This window comes from Crocodylus porosus, unplaced genomic scaffold (assembly GCF_001723895.1).
Source record: "Crocodylus porosus isolate Cpor-Errol unplaced genomic scaffold, CroPor_comp1, whole genome shotgun sequence".
NCBI lineage: Eukaryota > Metazoa > Chordata > Crocodylia > Crocodylidae > Crocodylus > Crocodylus porosus.
The window spans coordinates 35,604,455-35,621,976 of record NW_017728910.1 but is presented as its reverse complement, the minus strand read 5'-3'; the positions used below and the strand labels follow the sequence as shown (position 1 = coordinate 35,621,976).

Below are 17,522 nucleotides of genomic sequence, written 5' to 3'. Positions count from 1 at the left end.
AATGCCTATTTCTTTTCTGGTACTAAATCAAGATAACTTGGTTGCACATTGCCTCCTGCACTTGCTTATATACTAATTTAGCACCAGGATAAGTATTAATTTTGGTGGGATTATTCCTGATTTGTATAAGGATAAGTTAAATCAGTATCCGGCCAAAAGTCTTCATAACGTGAACTTGATTTTAGTTAGTGAATTAGCACTGATACACATCAGCCTCACTCGGTAAAGTTATTTTCAAGGAATTTACTACCATAAAATGTTCCTATTTAGTACATTGGCACCTGCTTCATATTTGTTGTTGTCTCTGTCAAAATGCCATTTTAGTCTGAAAGATCAGTGTCTAGTAATGGCACTTGTAAGCAGGTTGCTTAGCCTGCTGGCTTTAGCAGTCAAGTTTGCTTCCTAAGGAACTCCTCAGCCACTCCACATAGACAAATAAGCAAATAAAAACCAAACCCTGATGCCCTGTCATGGGCACTCAGAGGGTCAGAGGGAAACCTCTTTGGCTCTGGCCCCCAGTCACAACAGCCTGGCCCCTTGCTGTGGCAAGCTGTTCTGTTCACAGCTGACTCCTTCCCCTCCATAATGCTCCCTCACTTTCCCCTTTCTGCTCCCCTCTCTGGGTTTTTAAGCTCCCAGTGAGTCAGTCCCTGGTTAGCAGCTCCTATAGTTGCAGCGATTCAGCAGGGCTGACTGCTCCCTCCTAAGGAGGCAGACCATCCCAGTACACATTTCCTTACTCAAGAGCTGACTGTGGAGACAAAAATTAAGTTTTTATGGCCAACATGATATGGACAGACAGACATATAAATGATTCAAACTCTGCTTTTTTGTAGCATTTCTACTTTATAGTAGTTTGAAGTCTGTAATACTGTTGTTTGCAGTCTGTAGTTACAGATGTTCAACGGCCTCCCATCTAAAGTGTCACTGTGAAACACTTAAGAGTTATACTCGTTTCATCCAAGATAATTTTTGCTAGAGTTTAGCTTGTTTTGCAGTGCTGTAACCCAGTCTATCACCTGTCCATTCGATTTCCAGAGGGCTTTAGAGTTGTTTAAAGCATACAAACATTGTTAAATCTGCTCATACCTACAGCTATGGAAGAATGACCTGGGCTTCATCCCATATTTTACATCTTGAAAATAAATGGTCCATAAATTCTGAATGTATAAAATGGTGCAGTTCCAGTAGGGGCAGTCAGGGTCACTGGCAACAGAATCTGAAGGCAGTCGGGTCGCAGGTATAACCACTGGAATGATTTGGCCTGCAAACCAATGATGATATTGTGTAGGAGAGAAAGAACCCAGCTCGTGTGTAAGATCATAGGCTGAGTTTACAGGACTGGAAATTAGGGAAAAGAAAACTTTCCTTTTTAATTACTTATATTTGATATGTAAATATTTAAATAATACCCTATGATAGAATCAGTTGTAAATGTAGCTCTTTTGTTATAGCTGTATGAGTTCTTGCACCTGGAGTTTTCTTCACTGAACCTCTGAAATAGAGTTATCTTGGCATTTGCAACCAAGAAACGTATCTCTAATCTTCCTTTGTAGGAGAAAAAGGTAATCAAGGACCAGTTGGACCAACAGGTAAACCAGGACCAAGAGGACCAAAGGGCCCACCTGGTAATTATAGTCCATCTCATTCTAGCTCTAGAAAACAGTTTTGTCCACATAAAACAACAAGTTCTATATTATATTGCCACTGGTAGGTCACCCTGGAATGAACAGGAAAAGGATGTGTACACCAGGAGAGAGAGGACCTCCTGGATCACCTGGCAACCCAGGAATACCAGGAGACAAAGGACATCAAGGGGTGCCTGGACTACCAGGTATATTTTACCACCGGACATGAACCTAGGCCATATGATAAGACTTGGTTTGGTAGCTAATGCATCTACAGTTCTTTGTAGACACTTTTAGGCCTCCTTAAAAATAGTGGGCATTTATAGATATGCTCTGGAAGGTAGGGTGGGGGATGCTTTAAGTAGCACAGCTCTGAGCTGCACTAATTAAAATGCCTGAAGTGTCACATGTATCATTGTCCCCACTCTGAAAAATGGTGGCAGGGTGCTTTAAACCATGAATGTCACATGCCTCCTGAGCCTGGGGGTGGCACAGCAACTTCCCACAGGCAGTAGCGGTAGTGGTGGTGTGGCAGTGGTGAGCAGGGCGCTTCCACAGGCGGCCGAGGTGGTGTCAGCAGTGGGGGAAAGGGTTGGGGTGGGGAATGGTGAGTGCTGACGGGTAATCAGCAACTGCCTGCAGACGCTGCTGGCGGTGTTGGCGGCAGGGGGAGGTGGCAAGCAGTGACTGCCCACAAACACTGCTGGCAGCGGTGGCAGCGGCCAGTCTCAGGGGGAGCACCACCAATCTCAGGGGGTGCATGTGCACCTGCGTGCACCCCCTACGTGTCGCCAATGCTTTAAACTAAAGCTTATTGAACAAGCTTTAGTTTAAAGCACCCTGCCACCATTTTTCAGTGTGGGCATGCAGATATATATGATACTGGAGGGTGCTGGAGTGCAGTAATTACCACGCTCCAGCAGACTTCATTAATCAAGTCTGAGTAGCCTCCCTGCACGTTTATAGGAGCCCAGTGTTCCTTTCATGAACAACTTAGTATGATAGTAACTGCTTCATTTAGCTGAGTAGTAGTGCACTTGGTAGGCAAGCAGTTATTGTAACACAGAGCTATGCAAGAAGGAAGGAAAAAATCATCAACGTTCATGTCAAAATGTTTGAAACATTCTGTTGAATAGATGCATGCTCATTAATTTTTGTGCAAATAGTCTGTACTGACAGGAAAAAAAAAGATCTTGTCAAGTTCAGTACATGGGTTTAGATTTGCTTTTTTTTTTTTCCTTCTCCCTCACCCCCATTTTACATCAATTCAGTAATTTTGCTCTTTGAAGAAGCCCTGGTTCTTAAGGATGAGTATGGTCTGCCGAGCTGGAAGAAGTCAATAAAATTAGCCGCTGTCCCACATTCCCTTCTGTCCTGGTCCTTTTCTTTTTCTCTCTCAAGACCCCCCTCTCATCCCTGATCTTCCTTTCCCACTCAATGAAGTCTGGAGGGATCTTCCTCCAAGTGAATAGAGAGCTCTATGCCTTCTTCCCATCTTATCTGATAGCCTCTATCTTGATGCTGAGACATGGCAGCAACCTTCTTGCCTCTGGGCTCAACTAGTGCTGAGAACAACATCATTGCCTATTACAGCTTCCAGACTGAAGTGGGGGAATGACACGTATCAGCAGGGAAATGAACCAAGTATTTGCAGAGAAAGGAAGCAAATTAACATGAAACTGTTTAAAATTCTGGCCCAGTTCCATCTCTTAGCACAAAACAAAAAATGGTTGTGAAGGGCTCCCTGGGAAGTTAGCCCTTACTTAAAATATATGGGCTACATGAATTATTCAGTTCCTCCAGGTTAATAAAGGATATAAATTAGAGATTTGTTTGTTTGTTTGTATATTTATGTATTTAATTTAGTCTTTTACAAAAAGTGTCACCTGATATTGGGATCTACATTATTTACAGATCTAGGAACAAGTACTGCAGTGGTATTTTTGGAAAATATAAATAAAGTAACAAATACAAAAATAATATTGATATATGTATTAGTTCTACAAGTCTCTTATGAAAATGAGATTTATAGTAGAGCTGCTATTTTTATACCATCTTCCTAAATTATTTTAAGTGAAATCTGGTGACAGGAATTTCATAGAATCATGACTGTAAATAATTTAATTCTTGAAAAGGTTGATGTACCAGTATCCACTATAATCAGCTGGATCAGAGATTTTATTTATTTAGTTGTCCATTCTGAATATGTAGAATACCATTTTATTAACACACTTTCTCCTGTGTACAACATAGGAAGTCAAGGTGTGAAAGGTCAACCAGGCAGTCATGGAAGTCCAGGTCTACCTGGAGCACTTGGTCCAAAAGGAGACAAAGGATTTAAAGGAGATACAGGTACAGTAAAGGAGTTATGCATTCAGTCATACTGCGTTGTGCAGATAAACTGGACTCCAATTTCCATGGATCCTTCCATTTATGTAAAGAGCATAATATGGCGTTTTTTAATTGGAAACAGGTCCAGCAAATCACATAAGTACTTGCTTGACTTTCAACTCATGAATATTCCTGCAGAAATGATGACTTGACAAATCTTACCTGAAAACATTCCTTTCCTCTCTGATTATGTTGTTTAGTTTTTCTCTGCCTCTTACTGATCAGGCCTATTTATCTAGTTAAAAATCCACGTCCAACATCAAACCATCATAGCACCTTCCTATGTAGACAGTCATTTAATGTAAAACAACAAAATGGAGCTGAATGTTTTACTTTATTCACTGTAAAATATTTTTACATTACCACTACCTTTCCATGTCTTCTTCTCATAATACATCTACACTGCACAAATTAACCCATGGTAATATGGAGCCATCGTCTACTCTATACCATATCATGCAGTGTAGGCATACTTACAGTGTAAACAGTGCAGACATCTGATTGTACACTATTGCACAGAATCAAAATGCATTGTACTATATTAATATTTATTTAGTTGTTCCATAAGAAACCTATTTAAATACTGTTTCCATTCAGCAGAAGTTTAAATATATATTTTGACTAATATTCATTTTTATAAAGTAAGCAAAGTTAAATTTCTCAAGTTAGGTTAATGTTTGAGAATATGTCTCATAGAAAGAGAGTTGTAGCTAAAAGCGAGAATAAAAACTGATGTGTTCTATTGGAGCAGATACTAGACTGATAGCTGGGAGCTCCAGATTCTGTTCCTGACTATATTACTAGCTTGCTCTGTGGCCTTGCATAAATCATTTCACCTCTGCTTGTCTTCATAGTTTTGCTGTTTTTACTGTATGCTCTTTGAGACAAGAATTGCCTTTTCCTGTGTGATCTAGGCCAGCACAGAGTGGTCCTGATCTCTGTAAGAGTTTCTAGGTCCTAACACAATATAAATAACAAAAACCTTCAAGTTTGGATCTGTGTGTTGATTAAAATTTTGATTCCAAGTGTTTCTACAGTTACTTCAGAATGCAGTCACTACTAGAAAATAGACAGAGCCATAAGGGTTGCAAAAAAAGGCTTGTTTTATTTGTTTTGTACACAGGGCAACCTGGGCTCATTGGCTTTCCAGGCCTACCAGGCATACCTGGATACCCAGGTGCTTTCATCCCTAGCCCAGCAAGAAGAGGGTTCATCTTTACCCGACACAGCCAGTCAACAATGATGCCTTCTTGTCCATCTGGAACATCTCACCTCTACAGCGGTTATTCTCTGCTTTCTGTACAAGGAAATGAGCGAGCACATGGACAGGACCTTGGTACTGTATTAAAAATCTTCAAGACATTTTGTGCAAAGATCACAACCTCTTCACTGAATAGTACAAAATAATGCTAAGCTACATATACAAAAAGCAAATATGCAGTAAATATCTGATTATTTATCTGATCATTTATCTGGAATGAAAGTATTAGAGCTACCAATCTTCACTGTATGCCTGGGGCAAGAGACTGCTCCTACAGTTAGATCTAATTAAAGGGTGGTGGAGAGGTGTGCTGCTCCAAGAGAACCCAAGAGCAGGAGTCATGGCTCAAAGAGGAGCAATTCTTTTCATGCAACTCAAGCTTTTTTTTTTCAACCTGGCCATTCAGTGTCAGGGACTGGGTAGTAAGTGGTATTACAGCATAAAGCAAAACACCCCTTGTAATAGATTTAGTTCTGATCTCCAACATTTTTTAAAATGGAGCCTCCTTGTATTTAATTTAATGATCTTAGGGAGCATTTACACAAGATGCTTAATGCAGAATTGCCTACTCAGCTCTGCAGTAAAGCGTCTCCATCTACACATGCAGAGCTATTAGGCTGGAGTAAACTAATTAACTCCACCGTAAGTTAGTACTGCCTGATACAAGTACTATCCTACAGCAGAGTTATTTACTCTGCTGCAACAAACATGTAGACAGTGGCTGGGGCATGGGAGTGCTACAGTGCAGGGTTGCCTGCCAGCTATCACTGCAGTGTAGCACCCTTGTGTCCCAGTCAGTCCCTCTATAGCACTGAACCAAATTGGAGCAGCCTTGGACTGGCAAACTGCCACCCCCTGCCCCCCGGGGTTCCCTGCCAGCCCCAGTTCAGCAAGCTGTGGTCCTAGGCACACATGTTAACGCTGAGCCTAGAAGCAATTAACTCAAGCAGGAACTACACCAGAGGTTATTGCATCACATTAATATTCACATGTAGACACACCCATTGTCTCTTAAAATTCTGTTATACAGAGCTGCATAATTTATTTTCTTTACATGCTTTACATCTCTTTACTTTTAATGCGATAGAGGTGTGATGGGATCCAATCTGTTCCATTTACCAAACTAACTGTATCTTTTACCTTTTATGAGACTACCATATTGTGTCTTTTCAGGAACGGCTGGTAGCTGCCTGCAGAGATTTACCACTATGCCATTTTTATTCTGTAACACCAACAAGATTTGCAATTTTGCTTCTCGCAATGACTATTCATATTGGCTGTCTACTGCAGCAGCAATGCCACCAGACATGGCACCAGTTTCTGGCAGAGCTTTGGAGCCATATATTAGCAGGTATGAGTTTAAGAACATTGGCTCCCCTTCTGACATGAGTAGATCACGCAATCATTTTTTGATCTGGTAGGTTTAATTTGCATACCCAGCACTCAAAATCTTGCTGACCCTGTTGGTTCTCAGGAACAATATTATTATAATGTTTGACTGCTACTGTGTATACGAAGATTGGATGTGGATGTGGATAGGTTGAATGTAAACAGCTTTAATTTCAGAATACGAGGTGTCATTCTCCTGTCAGCTGAATTTACTTTAACACACATATTGGAATAAACCATATTTTTCTGTGATTGCTGCAAGAAAATTATATATCAGGATGGTTAATGTTCTCCTGTTCAATATCTCTGGGCAAGTGTACAACAGAAGGTTTTGTTTTAAATCCTTGTCTGTTTGCAGATACATCTCTTAAATTCTATCACCCAGGTATCTGGGAACATCCAACACTTACCTAGCCACTTGAGGGCTATGCCAGCTGGACTAGAAATAATCACACCGTTAGGATCTCACTACTTTTTCTGTTAGAGTAGTAGAGAAAGCAAGATGTGCCTGGAGAAAAGGGAGCCTGGCTCTAAAATCCCTGCACAATGCCAGTCCTCAACTGTATTTTTGGTTGCACGTGGCTTTTCGCAACTAAGTCTACATCAGAAAAGCCCTCAGGCAGCTCTAAATGTCAGAAAGCCACAGCTCTGTACAGAGAAGCAGCAAGATCAGGAGGTGGGAAGGTGAACTTCAGGCCAGTTTTGGGTACTAAGCTGCTCTCTCTCCAGTCCAGTTGTATGCCAGAAGAAGGAAGCTGATCTTTTTTAATACTGGCAAGTAAAGCTGCAGAGCCTGCACGTCAAGCTTCATAAAAAGAGAGAACCTTAGCCTATTGCCAGCCTTAGCATGATCAAAGTGTTCTAGGGATAGTCTTCCCAATCCCCCACCAAGTCATGTGAAGTGTTATTCATGAATATTTTGAAGATAATGGATATTGTAGCAGTTGAAAATTGCTCACCAGATTTCCCTGCTGCTTTGTAGCTTCTCATTCATTGCACAAAAATAGTTTTATATCAAAATTGCTGTTACTTTCTGAAACAAAGGGAAAAGGTATCATCAAGGACCAGAACAGCTTATTTCTTTTTTGCTATCTAATACACGTTTCATATCATAGGTGTATTGTCTGTGAAGGACCTGCAATGGTAATAGCAATTCATAGTCAGACAACTGCAGTTCCTTTGTGTCCTGATGGCTGGATTTCTCTCTGGAAGGGTTTTTCCTTTGTTATGGTAAGAGAAAAAAATAGACTAAAATTATAGCTGGGAGCTGCTATAGTCACATATTTTCCTGCTCCTCTCATCTCAGCATCACTGGCATTTGTTAAGCATCATTTATTTGTTTGCTTGTTTAATAGTCGTAGAGATCTTTTTGGCTGAAAACAGGCAAGATTTTTTCTAATCCCTTTGATTTAGAGGTTAATGGCAGAGCCTAAAAACACCTCCTTGCAGATAGGGTTTCCAATCTGCACTCAAAAATAGATGCCATTAGAGGAAAACGGGGACAGAAAAAAGGAGAACCTTGGTATGCTGGGATACTATGACTGATAGAAAATTAATGAATGCTTCTTCCTTTTATGCTCATTTAAATTATGATGAAGTTTTCATTAGTGGATGCAGCTGAACTGACTTGAAAATTAATTACATTGCAAGCGTAGCCCACAGCAAATCAGGGCCATTTCAACAACCAAAATTACAGATTTACCAATACCAGACAGCATTAATGTAAATCATATTTAAAGGCCAAACTCCACAGAAGAACACAATAAAAGTACAAATTTGCAGACCAAAGCCCTTCTACAAAAAGGACAGCACACCTTTTTTCGTGATCTGAAGGAAATCTACAGTGGGCTTCTGTACCTCATTACGGAGAAGCTAAAGGAAAGCAGAGAAAGATGTATGCCAACATTGAGGGGATTATTATACTACCTTTTTTTGGTGAAAGTTCCCCATGCCCCATGTTAGCAATTGTGGGTGACTGATTGAGCTAAACATTCCCTCTCCAGCCCCACAATCTCTTCAGATGAAGCAGAGCCCTTTAGATGAGATGTGAGGTTTGCTGCCTTCCCCAGGATACCTCTATATAAAGCTCCATAAATATGAAAAGGAAAGGAAGACAGTTTGTTTAAAGAGACTGTCTACTATTGTGTTCTAATATTAAACATGCAAATTTTTGCCAACCCCAAAGAAGGTGTTTGTTCAAACCGTTCTGCTGTCAGGGGTCATTTTGATGCCGTTTTTACAAGTATGAAAAATTCCTCTTCTGATTTTTGTGAAAACGAGAAGTAATCTATCTGAAATCAAGTTACTTACTTGTGGTCCTTAACTAGATGGGCCCCAAACCTCTTCAAGGGAATTTCAGTTTTTCAGGGGATAAAGAAATAACATGAAGTCCTTTTAATTGTCATAAGACTTCTAGGCCTTACTACAAGGGAATAGATCATACTAACCAAATAAGACCAGTCAACAATACAATAATCCATCCCTTCATAAAACTAGATTGTGCTGATGGCTATTGTCCTGCTGTGTCACACAACATGTCTTGGTAAACAGCATGTTTTAAAGAGATGTATTTTGTTGTATTTTGTTTCACTTTGCCTCCAATACAGTAAAACCTGATTAATAGATTTTGATTAAAGGCTTTTTTGATTATAGTATACAGGTGCTGGCTCAGAAGCTTCTGGTCAAGCATTGGCATCTCCTGGGTCTTGCTTGGAAGAATTCCGAGTCGTTCCATTCATAGAGTGCCATGGTAGAGGGACCTGCAATTACTATGCCAATTCCTACAGCTTTTGGTTGGCTTCACTGGATCCAAGAAGAATGTTCAGGTAAGCTACTCTAAGCCATGTCTTCTTTCCCTTAACCACATCTACTAAATTTGCTGCAGGCCCAGAGTGAGGAAACAATGAGGAGCCATTAATTAGCTGCACATTATCTGAGAATCCCCCCAGTGATGATCTTGGGGTTGGCTTTATGAGATTCAGGGTCGTGTTGCAGTGCTGGAACTTTCTAAATACAAAGGGGCTTGAGAGTCAAGGATTAGAACCTTAATTGCCATTCCTTCCCAAAATGGACCTCTTAAATGCAAATGGAGACATTCACGACTGATATAAGCTACTGTAATTCCATTGTCTTCAGTAGTTTCACCTGCTTATGCCAATGGTGGGTTTGTCTCCCGGTACCTGGAAAAGAGGTACTATCTCCAACACCAAAAGAGGCAATTAAGTCACTTTGAGGGTTAAATTGATATGAATTAGATTTTATTTACCACAGGGTAAGAACATGCACAGGAGATATTACTGCAGAGCAACTTATGTGTTAAAACGCCCTGTGCTCCTTTACCTTGTAGAAACTTTTTTGTGTCAATGCCCAGTTAATTAGAACTTCCTGGCTCTGGTTCTACACTGCTCTCCTGCTTGTAAAATCCTAACCATCTCAGTTGGATTTTCTGGTGTTCATTAGCCTGTTAGGTACTCAATGCTAACCTTTGATATGGCAAGCAAGTATTTTCCAAATTCCTGGTTCCTCTAAGTGTGTGCGGTGCATATATATAAATACTATAAACAAAGTTGATGATTTCTAGGTGTCTTTAACAAACCCTATACCTTTTTCTTTGTAAATGCTGTATGCCCTTCAGGGCCAACCGTAGGCACCTGCAAAGAATATGGCAGGCTATGTCCCTGTGCTTCTAAAGACTCCATTCTCAACATTTCCCTACTGTTCAATAATACTGAATTCTTTCTACAAAACTGACTCACTGGGCTCATCTACACATGTGTTTTAATGCACATTAGCCTACTTTAATGTGCACTAAAGCATCACAAAAAAGCTGTGGGTACTTTTACACATCATCCAGAGGTGGAGGGGGACAGCACTTTAATTAGAGCCACTCTTATTAAAGTGCTACAGTGTCTCGTAGCGTCCCCCTAAAATGGCAGCGTCCCCTTAAAAATGGCATCAGCGTCCCCCTAAAAATGGCAGTGGGGATGATTGAACTAAAACTCATTCAACAAGCTTTAGTTCAAGCACCCCCACCAGAATTTTTAAGTGCGGGGGACGCTGATACACAAGACATGGGAGGCTGCTGGAATGCAGTAATAACTACACTGAAGCAGACTCAATTAATTGAGTCTGCACCGATGTGCTTAGTTACAGTGTGTCGGAGAAGCCTCCATGCTCGTGTACAGGCACCTTGTGCTCTTTAACTCATGTGCATTAAAGTAAGATAATGTGCCTTTTTTCCAGTACTTCACAATGGAGGTACTAGCGCATTAATTGAATGCTTAGATGCACCCAGTAGTCTCCAGTCTTGTCAACTACAGAGCTCATGCCACTGTCCACCTCCAACCTAAGCAGGGGATAAGAACAAATTTCTAAAATCATGAGAATCTAAAGCCCTGATTCTAAGCCTGTTGCAGGCAGCAGGAAGACTTGGATTTTGGACTCATGCGTAAGATATCACAATGGTGGGATTGTGGTATTTTCCCCCCCTCCCCTCTGCCTTCCTCTGATTCAAAATCAGTGGTGTGTGTAAAGGCCCACTATGATGCATGCTGTGGTGGGACAAGCTAAAATAGATGAGAGCTGATGTGCAGGGGGAAAGAGCACAGCAGTACAAAATCAGAAAATGCTCACTTCCCTGCACTTATAGGAAAGAGCAAAGTAAATGTGGTTTCTTTTTCTTTTTATAGGAAACCTTTACCACAGACTATGAAATCAGGAGAACTGGAAAACATCATCAGCCGCTGTCAGGTTTGCATGAAATCAAACTGAAAGTCAGACTGTCTTGATAAAGCATAAAACTGTGCTTTTGGGCACTGACAGAAGTGACATTTGTCATGGAATTGGCCCCTTGAAAGCGCTCTACAGCTATGTCCTGATAGAAGTGCATGGTTGCAGAGTGCTTGAAAAATTCCCAATCATGCGACAAATTAACCCTCGTTACATGAGGGTTCAGATGAAGATGCTTCAAAGTGGATCACCTTCATTAGCTTCTGTCTGATTGGGGCTGGGTTGATGCAGCCCAGCCCTACCCCACCCCTGGTGTTCTCTGCATGATGGAAAAGGGAGAAGGGAGGGGAAGGAGGAAACTCTGGGCTGGGGTTTGCGCCCCCTGAGATGGCGGGGCTTCAATCCACTCCCATCTTCCCCAGTGCGAGCTGGGCAAACCCCAGCCTGGAGCTCTTTCCCCTCCATTCTCCCCTTCCCATCTGGAAGGGAGCTGGGGGGAGGGGGGGCAAAAGCTGCAGATATGTAACTCCTTCTGAATCAGTTTAAAAGTGGAGTTGGATTTCCCCCTCCCCAGCACCCCCTCTGAGCCAACAGCAAATGTCTGCTGGGTTGTGGGGGTTGCTCTAGCTCATGGTGCTTTCTGTGAAGTGCGGAGCTGCTTGTCTGTCAGTGTCCTTTGTGCCTGACATGGAAGAATGTGCATTCATTAAAACCAAACTATATCTGGATAGCAAGCTCTAAATCACCAGTACAGCACTATAGGTACACGGTGCAACATTTTGACTTTTGACTTTTTTTTTTTGACAAATTGCAAAACACTTTGTTGGTGTCTGCTTGTAACAGCAATATTACAGAACCTTCTTCTGAACTGTATCATTTGTAAGTCATCTCTTCATGGTAGAACTATGACATTGCCAGCTTTTTCATGGAAGATGTTATTGCCACCTTATAACACAATGCTTTTCAAAATTGAATGCTAGCATCAGTTTATATGACATGCTCAGTGTTCAAAGTAGATATAATTTAAGATGACGCCCTGGCACTACAAAAAATGGGGTTTAATAGGATATTTTCTTGGTGCACTTTTAAGAGAGAGAGAGAGAGAGAGAGAGAGAGAGAGAGAGAGAGAGTGTGTGTGTGTGTATTTCATTAAGGCGGGGGGGGTTAATAGTCATTCTCTCCATACATCAACAATCAGAAATATCCCTTCTGGCTGAGAAATGGAAGTACCATTTCTTTTATCACTACAATAATACTTCCTGACTAGTCAGAAAGAGAACCTACTCTATGCACTGGGTGGGTAGTCAGCCTCCAGGACAGTGGTGAAAACTGTTACCTCTGTTCTCTTTTATGTTGTTTACTAAAGGTGGTTCAGAGGCCCCTGAAATCAGTGGAAAGACTCTTAAATCTGAGTAGACTTTGAATCAAACCGTAAATGCCCAATCCTGGAATAGGGGTAAATTCTTCAGTGGGTCACAAGTTGAGCCCTAATTATGGCCACAGGCTGCTGTTTCCACTGAAGAAAACCTAATTAGAAATTTTTAAAAAATAATTCATAATCTGAGTTGTAGATGAAATCTGTAGTTAATCTGAATTGAGGGATCCTATGGCAATAGTGAGTGAACACATAACCTTTCAGATACTGCTCTTTTAAAAATACGCTGCAAATACAAATGTTGTCAAAACCTTTAAATATTTTTCACAGACATCTCCAAAAATGAAAGATTTTATTCCATCCAGTTAAATGCAGTCATCTAAAACTTTTTATATTTATCAGTGATATTCACATAATTTATCAGTGATATTCACATAGTACTATCTGGACACTGCTTTACATCAGAGAATTCAACTGCAAACTAAATTGAATACTTGAAAAGCACTTTCATTTAGTCATATAATTTATATAAAATGCAACTCTGAATTTTTTATATTTATGATATTGCACTTGTAAAGTTATTTTAAAAGTTAATGTTAACATTTAAAATGTTAATAACTTTTCATACTTGCACAAAATGATCAGAATTCCAGTACAATCATTTAGTGTTATAGATAAAGACCAAAAGATTTGAAAAGTTCTGTACATGCATGGTTTTAAGTGTAGGGCCTAACAATCCATTGAAATAGCAAAGATTTCTTTTAGATACTTTTTTGTGAGAAAAATATTTTATTTTTAAATTCTGTTAAAATATGTGCATTGTGTTTGTCTTGATGTTTAAATTCTCATTGTTAACATAAATAGAAAATACTTTTCTCCATATGTAACATGCCAGCATCTTCTTATGGAGCTACTTTAAAGACAATATTTACACTGAATGGATATTTACTTTTTTCGTTTTCCTGAACAGATTACAGCATTTCTATTTGCAAAGTGCTATTGTGAATTTTCTTGTGCTGCTAATAAGCTGATTTTCTTGGAATCCACTTATTTCTTAAAATTGTTTAATTGTGTTTTCCCCATGTCTAATTTATTTCTAAATTCTGTTTGAAATACTCAAATAAACTTTCCATTTCTTTATGAAATTTCTCATTATTAAAGTTGAGATATATTCAACATTCTTATAGGCATGCTGAGATGTTATATTAATATTACAGCCCATTATTACAGAGTCCCAGTCAGGCATCATAACTGTAAAATTCAGAAATGTGTCAGACTTAAGTCTAATGGCAATTTTTAGTAGACTCTAAAATGTATTGTGACAGTATTTTGAACTTATAGGTAAGTTATAGTGAAGGAGTACAGCCCAATGGGTAGACATGTGACTGGAATTCTGGTGTTCAGAGTTTTGTTCCCAGTTCTGGAGTTTGCCACTCATATACTCTTTGTCCTTGGACAGGTCACCTCGGCCAGCGTTTTCAAAAAGTATCTAATTTGGGGTCCTTTATTTAATATACTCTTTCAAGAAGTAACAAACACAACTCTAGTTGTAATCAGCAAGAGCTGCAGCCGCACAGGATCTCTGAACATTAAACATGTTTCAGACAGGCATCCCACACCAGGGGGCAGCTTTGAAAATGTCATCCTTAGCTTCTCTCTGTAAATGAAGATAAGTTTAACTCCCTAACTCTCTGAGCTGCTGTGATGATGGATTAATGAATGTCCACAAAAGCTTTGAAAACCTTGGGTAAGAGATGGTTGAGAAGAAGGAGTTACAACATGTTGTAATAAAGAATGCACATAGAATCATGGGAGATAAGAAATAGTGAGCAAACAGGTCCAATAAATCCTTTCACCAGCACCTAATAACTCAGAGTAAACTGGACAAGGAAAATGCATTACATCTGTTCTTTTTTCTTAGTTCTTGTGTAAGCACATTATACAAATGTCCAAATATAATGTCATAACTTTTGTTTAAAAACCATAGTAGATCAAAAAAGTCAGAGCATGGTACAACATATTAAGAACTACAGCAACTCTTAAATCTGAACAGTAAATTTCCAGTGCTAGATCTCAAAATGTAATGATAAATAATCATTGAACAGTGTGGTTCTCCAGGGATTGGTTCTTTGCTCTGTTAATGACATACATTTCAATAAAGTCAAATGTTAAGACACAGGTGTAGAAAGAATGAATGTGTAGGCCATGTTTGCAGGATCAGGGACCTTATCCTGGGACACAGTGGCCATGTCTACACAGGACACTTACTGCATAAGTAGCTCATTACTACTGCGCAGTAGCTTGTTAGTACTATGTAGTAGCATCGCGGGGCACAAACCATGACACAACACTACTGCACAGTACTAATGAGCTACTACACAGTCAGCATTACCCAGAAGCTGTGTGGGGATCCTACTGCACAGTAACACCAGTTACTGTGTAGTCATGTAGTACTTGGCTATGCAAGTACTAAATGACTGTGCAGTAACAACTGTGCAGTCATTGTCCCGTGTAGACATGGCTACTGATTCTAAAGAGGTATGAGGAACATGGATAGTCAGCTGAATGTGAGCTTCCATGGTGGCTGAAAGGATTCAGTCCTTGGATGCATAAAGACAGGAATCTTGGGCAGCAGTAAGGAGATTATAGTACCTGTAGTGCAACTGCTCCTAGATTATTGTGAACACTTCCATTCACAAGAAAGATACTGATAAGTTGGAGAGGGTTCGGAGACTAAAGATTTGAAGGTACTCAAACTTTTAGTTTAAGAAAGAGAATGTTAATACACAACTGGACCACAGTCTATAGTCACATGGGAACAGAAATGTGATACCAGAGGACTTTTCAGTTAGCTGAAGTTATAAAAAGAAACAACAGCTGGAAGTTTAAGCCACATATATTCAAAGTTAAAATATGGCACAAATCTTTCTCAGTGAGGAAAATAAATCACTAAAAAAACCTACCAAGGGTTGTAGCAAATTCTCCAACCCTAGTAATTTTTAAATCAAAATTGGATGGTCATCTTTTCTGCTTTGTTTGAAGTACAATTTGGTGACTCAGCTGGTAGAAAAGATTTGTGCTTAGGAAAGGCAGGTACTGAAAGTGAGGCAGACCATGTGCTCTAGTTCAAGTGCAGCTATTAAACATAAAACAAGAATTAATGAAGTCTGATGGCCTTCGTGTGGGAAGTCAGATGAACCACTGCTGTTCATTTAAGGTATAATGTCCCTTCCTATCAGAGTAAGGCAGAAAGGCTTTCTTCTCCTAGGATGCTGGCATTTCTAATGATATGGTGATATAAAACCCTTATTTTTAGCTTTGTCAAAGAGAGTTCACATTTTAAACCCATTACTGCCTCTGGTAACAGTGCTTTTTGGCATGCATTCCAGACCTTGCACTGATGACATTTTCAATCCCTGCTTATAGCATCTCTGTTCACTTGGACTTCTGTAGTGACAAACCAGTATTAATTCATAGATAAATAAACTTTGAGTCTGTTAGCATAGAGACAGTTAGTTGCTATACAGTTGCTATAGTAGCAGACTTGAATTAGGTTTGCAGTAGAGGCAAAGCTAGAGCTATTCCTACCACAAATAGCTACACCTATTCCTGCTCCCAGGTTGCTGCAACCTATGCTGTCAGCGCTCACCCACCTCACTAATGGTGGTATTAGACAGGTAATATGGTCATAGTAAGCTGATGTCTCACTTCCAACCTTACACCCTGGCTTACAGGGTACACCAAATATTAGTAAGCGAGGCCTGTACGCATTGTGCTGTCAGTCCCTTCTGGTGGCGATTCCATGGCAACGAATGACATCAAAATACCTTGTGAGAGACAAACCAAAGATTATTTGAACAGGAATCCCTTTACATGGTCCATCCGTTTATAAATATACCACAAGTTTACTGAAAAAGCCAGATTTGTATAAGTACTTTATTTAGCACGTTTACCTGGGAGTTAAAACACTTAGTATTTTTAAACATCTATGCCACGGCTATGCTACAGGGAGGGAGAAGCATGGTGGTCTCAGGGTAGAAACAAGCACCACAACGTGCAAGACAATAGCCTTTGCTGTGCCACAGCTCTGGCACCACAAGACCTAGTGTCAAATTGTGTCATGTTACTACAGCAGTCGAAGTGCTGTGGCGAGAGTGTGTGGGCTGCCCGGCTGCCTCCCCCAGCGTCTGTGCTCCAGGGCTTGAGGTGCCCCTACCGCAGCCCGGAATCCCCATGCGGCACGGCGTCCCTCAAGTCGCCAGAGCCCTGCCCTGCTACAGCGTCCCCCCGCGGCCGTGGGCCAGCCCGGAAGCACCCGGGGTGTCCGCCGCGCCAGGGAGCGGGGCCTCTGCCCGCGGGCCTGTGAAGTCTACTGCGATGCAGTTCCAGCCTGACCCGGCGGGGGAGCGACCACGTGACTCCCCTGCCGCCGGGACAGGGCGGGGCCGGGCTCGCGCCGCGCATAATGTGACAGCGTCCCTGAGTGCCCGGCCACTATGGCGCTTCCCGCGCCGCGCACGGGTCGGGGGCTGGGGCGGCCGAGGCAGCGGCCACCTCACAAAGCTGCGGCGGCGCCGGGTCGAGCTAAGGAGGGGTGCTCCCCCGGCTTGGCCAATGCCCGCAGTCAAGATGGAGGCCGCGTGGCCCGCTCGCGCGTGAAGCGCCGCCGGGACGTGATTCCGCCCTTCTCTGGTCACGTGACGCGCCGTTCCGGCCCGGTGGCCGTTACGGCGGCGCGGCGGGGACAAGT

The 17,522-nt window shown here is 41.2% G+C and overlaps 1 protein-coding gene across 1 annotated transcript in view; it reads left to right on the top strand.

Moving 5' to 3' along the window:
* Positions 1–11,756, top strand: part of COL4A3 (collagen type IV alpha 3 chain) — an 88,496-nt gene extending 76,740 nt beyond the window's left edge. Inside the window, exons 44-51 of the mRNA XM_019533046.1 lie at positions 1,557–1,628; positions 1,715–1,834; positions 3,882–3,980; positions 5,143–5,355; positions 6,454–6,631; positions 7,785–7,899; positions 9,322–9,494; positions 11,358–11,756. Of these exons, the coding sequence (XP_019388591.1) occupies positions 1,557–1,628; positions 1,715–1,834; positions 3,882–3,980; positions 5,143–5,355; positions 6,454–6,631; positions 7,785–7,899; positions 9,322–9,494; positions 11,358–11,439 (1,052 nt within the window). The 3' untranslated portion in view covers positions 11,440–11,756. The remainder of the gene's footprint in view (positions 1–1,556; positions 1,629–1,714; positions 1,835–3,881; positions 3,981–5,142; positions 5,356–6,453; positions 6,632–7,784; positions 7,900–9,321; positions 9,495–11,357) is intronic.
* The last annotated feature ends 5,766 nt before the right edge of the window (positions 11,757–17,522 follow it).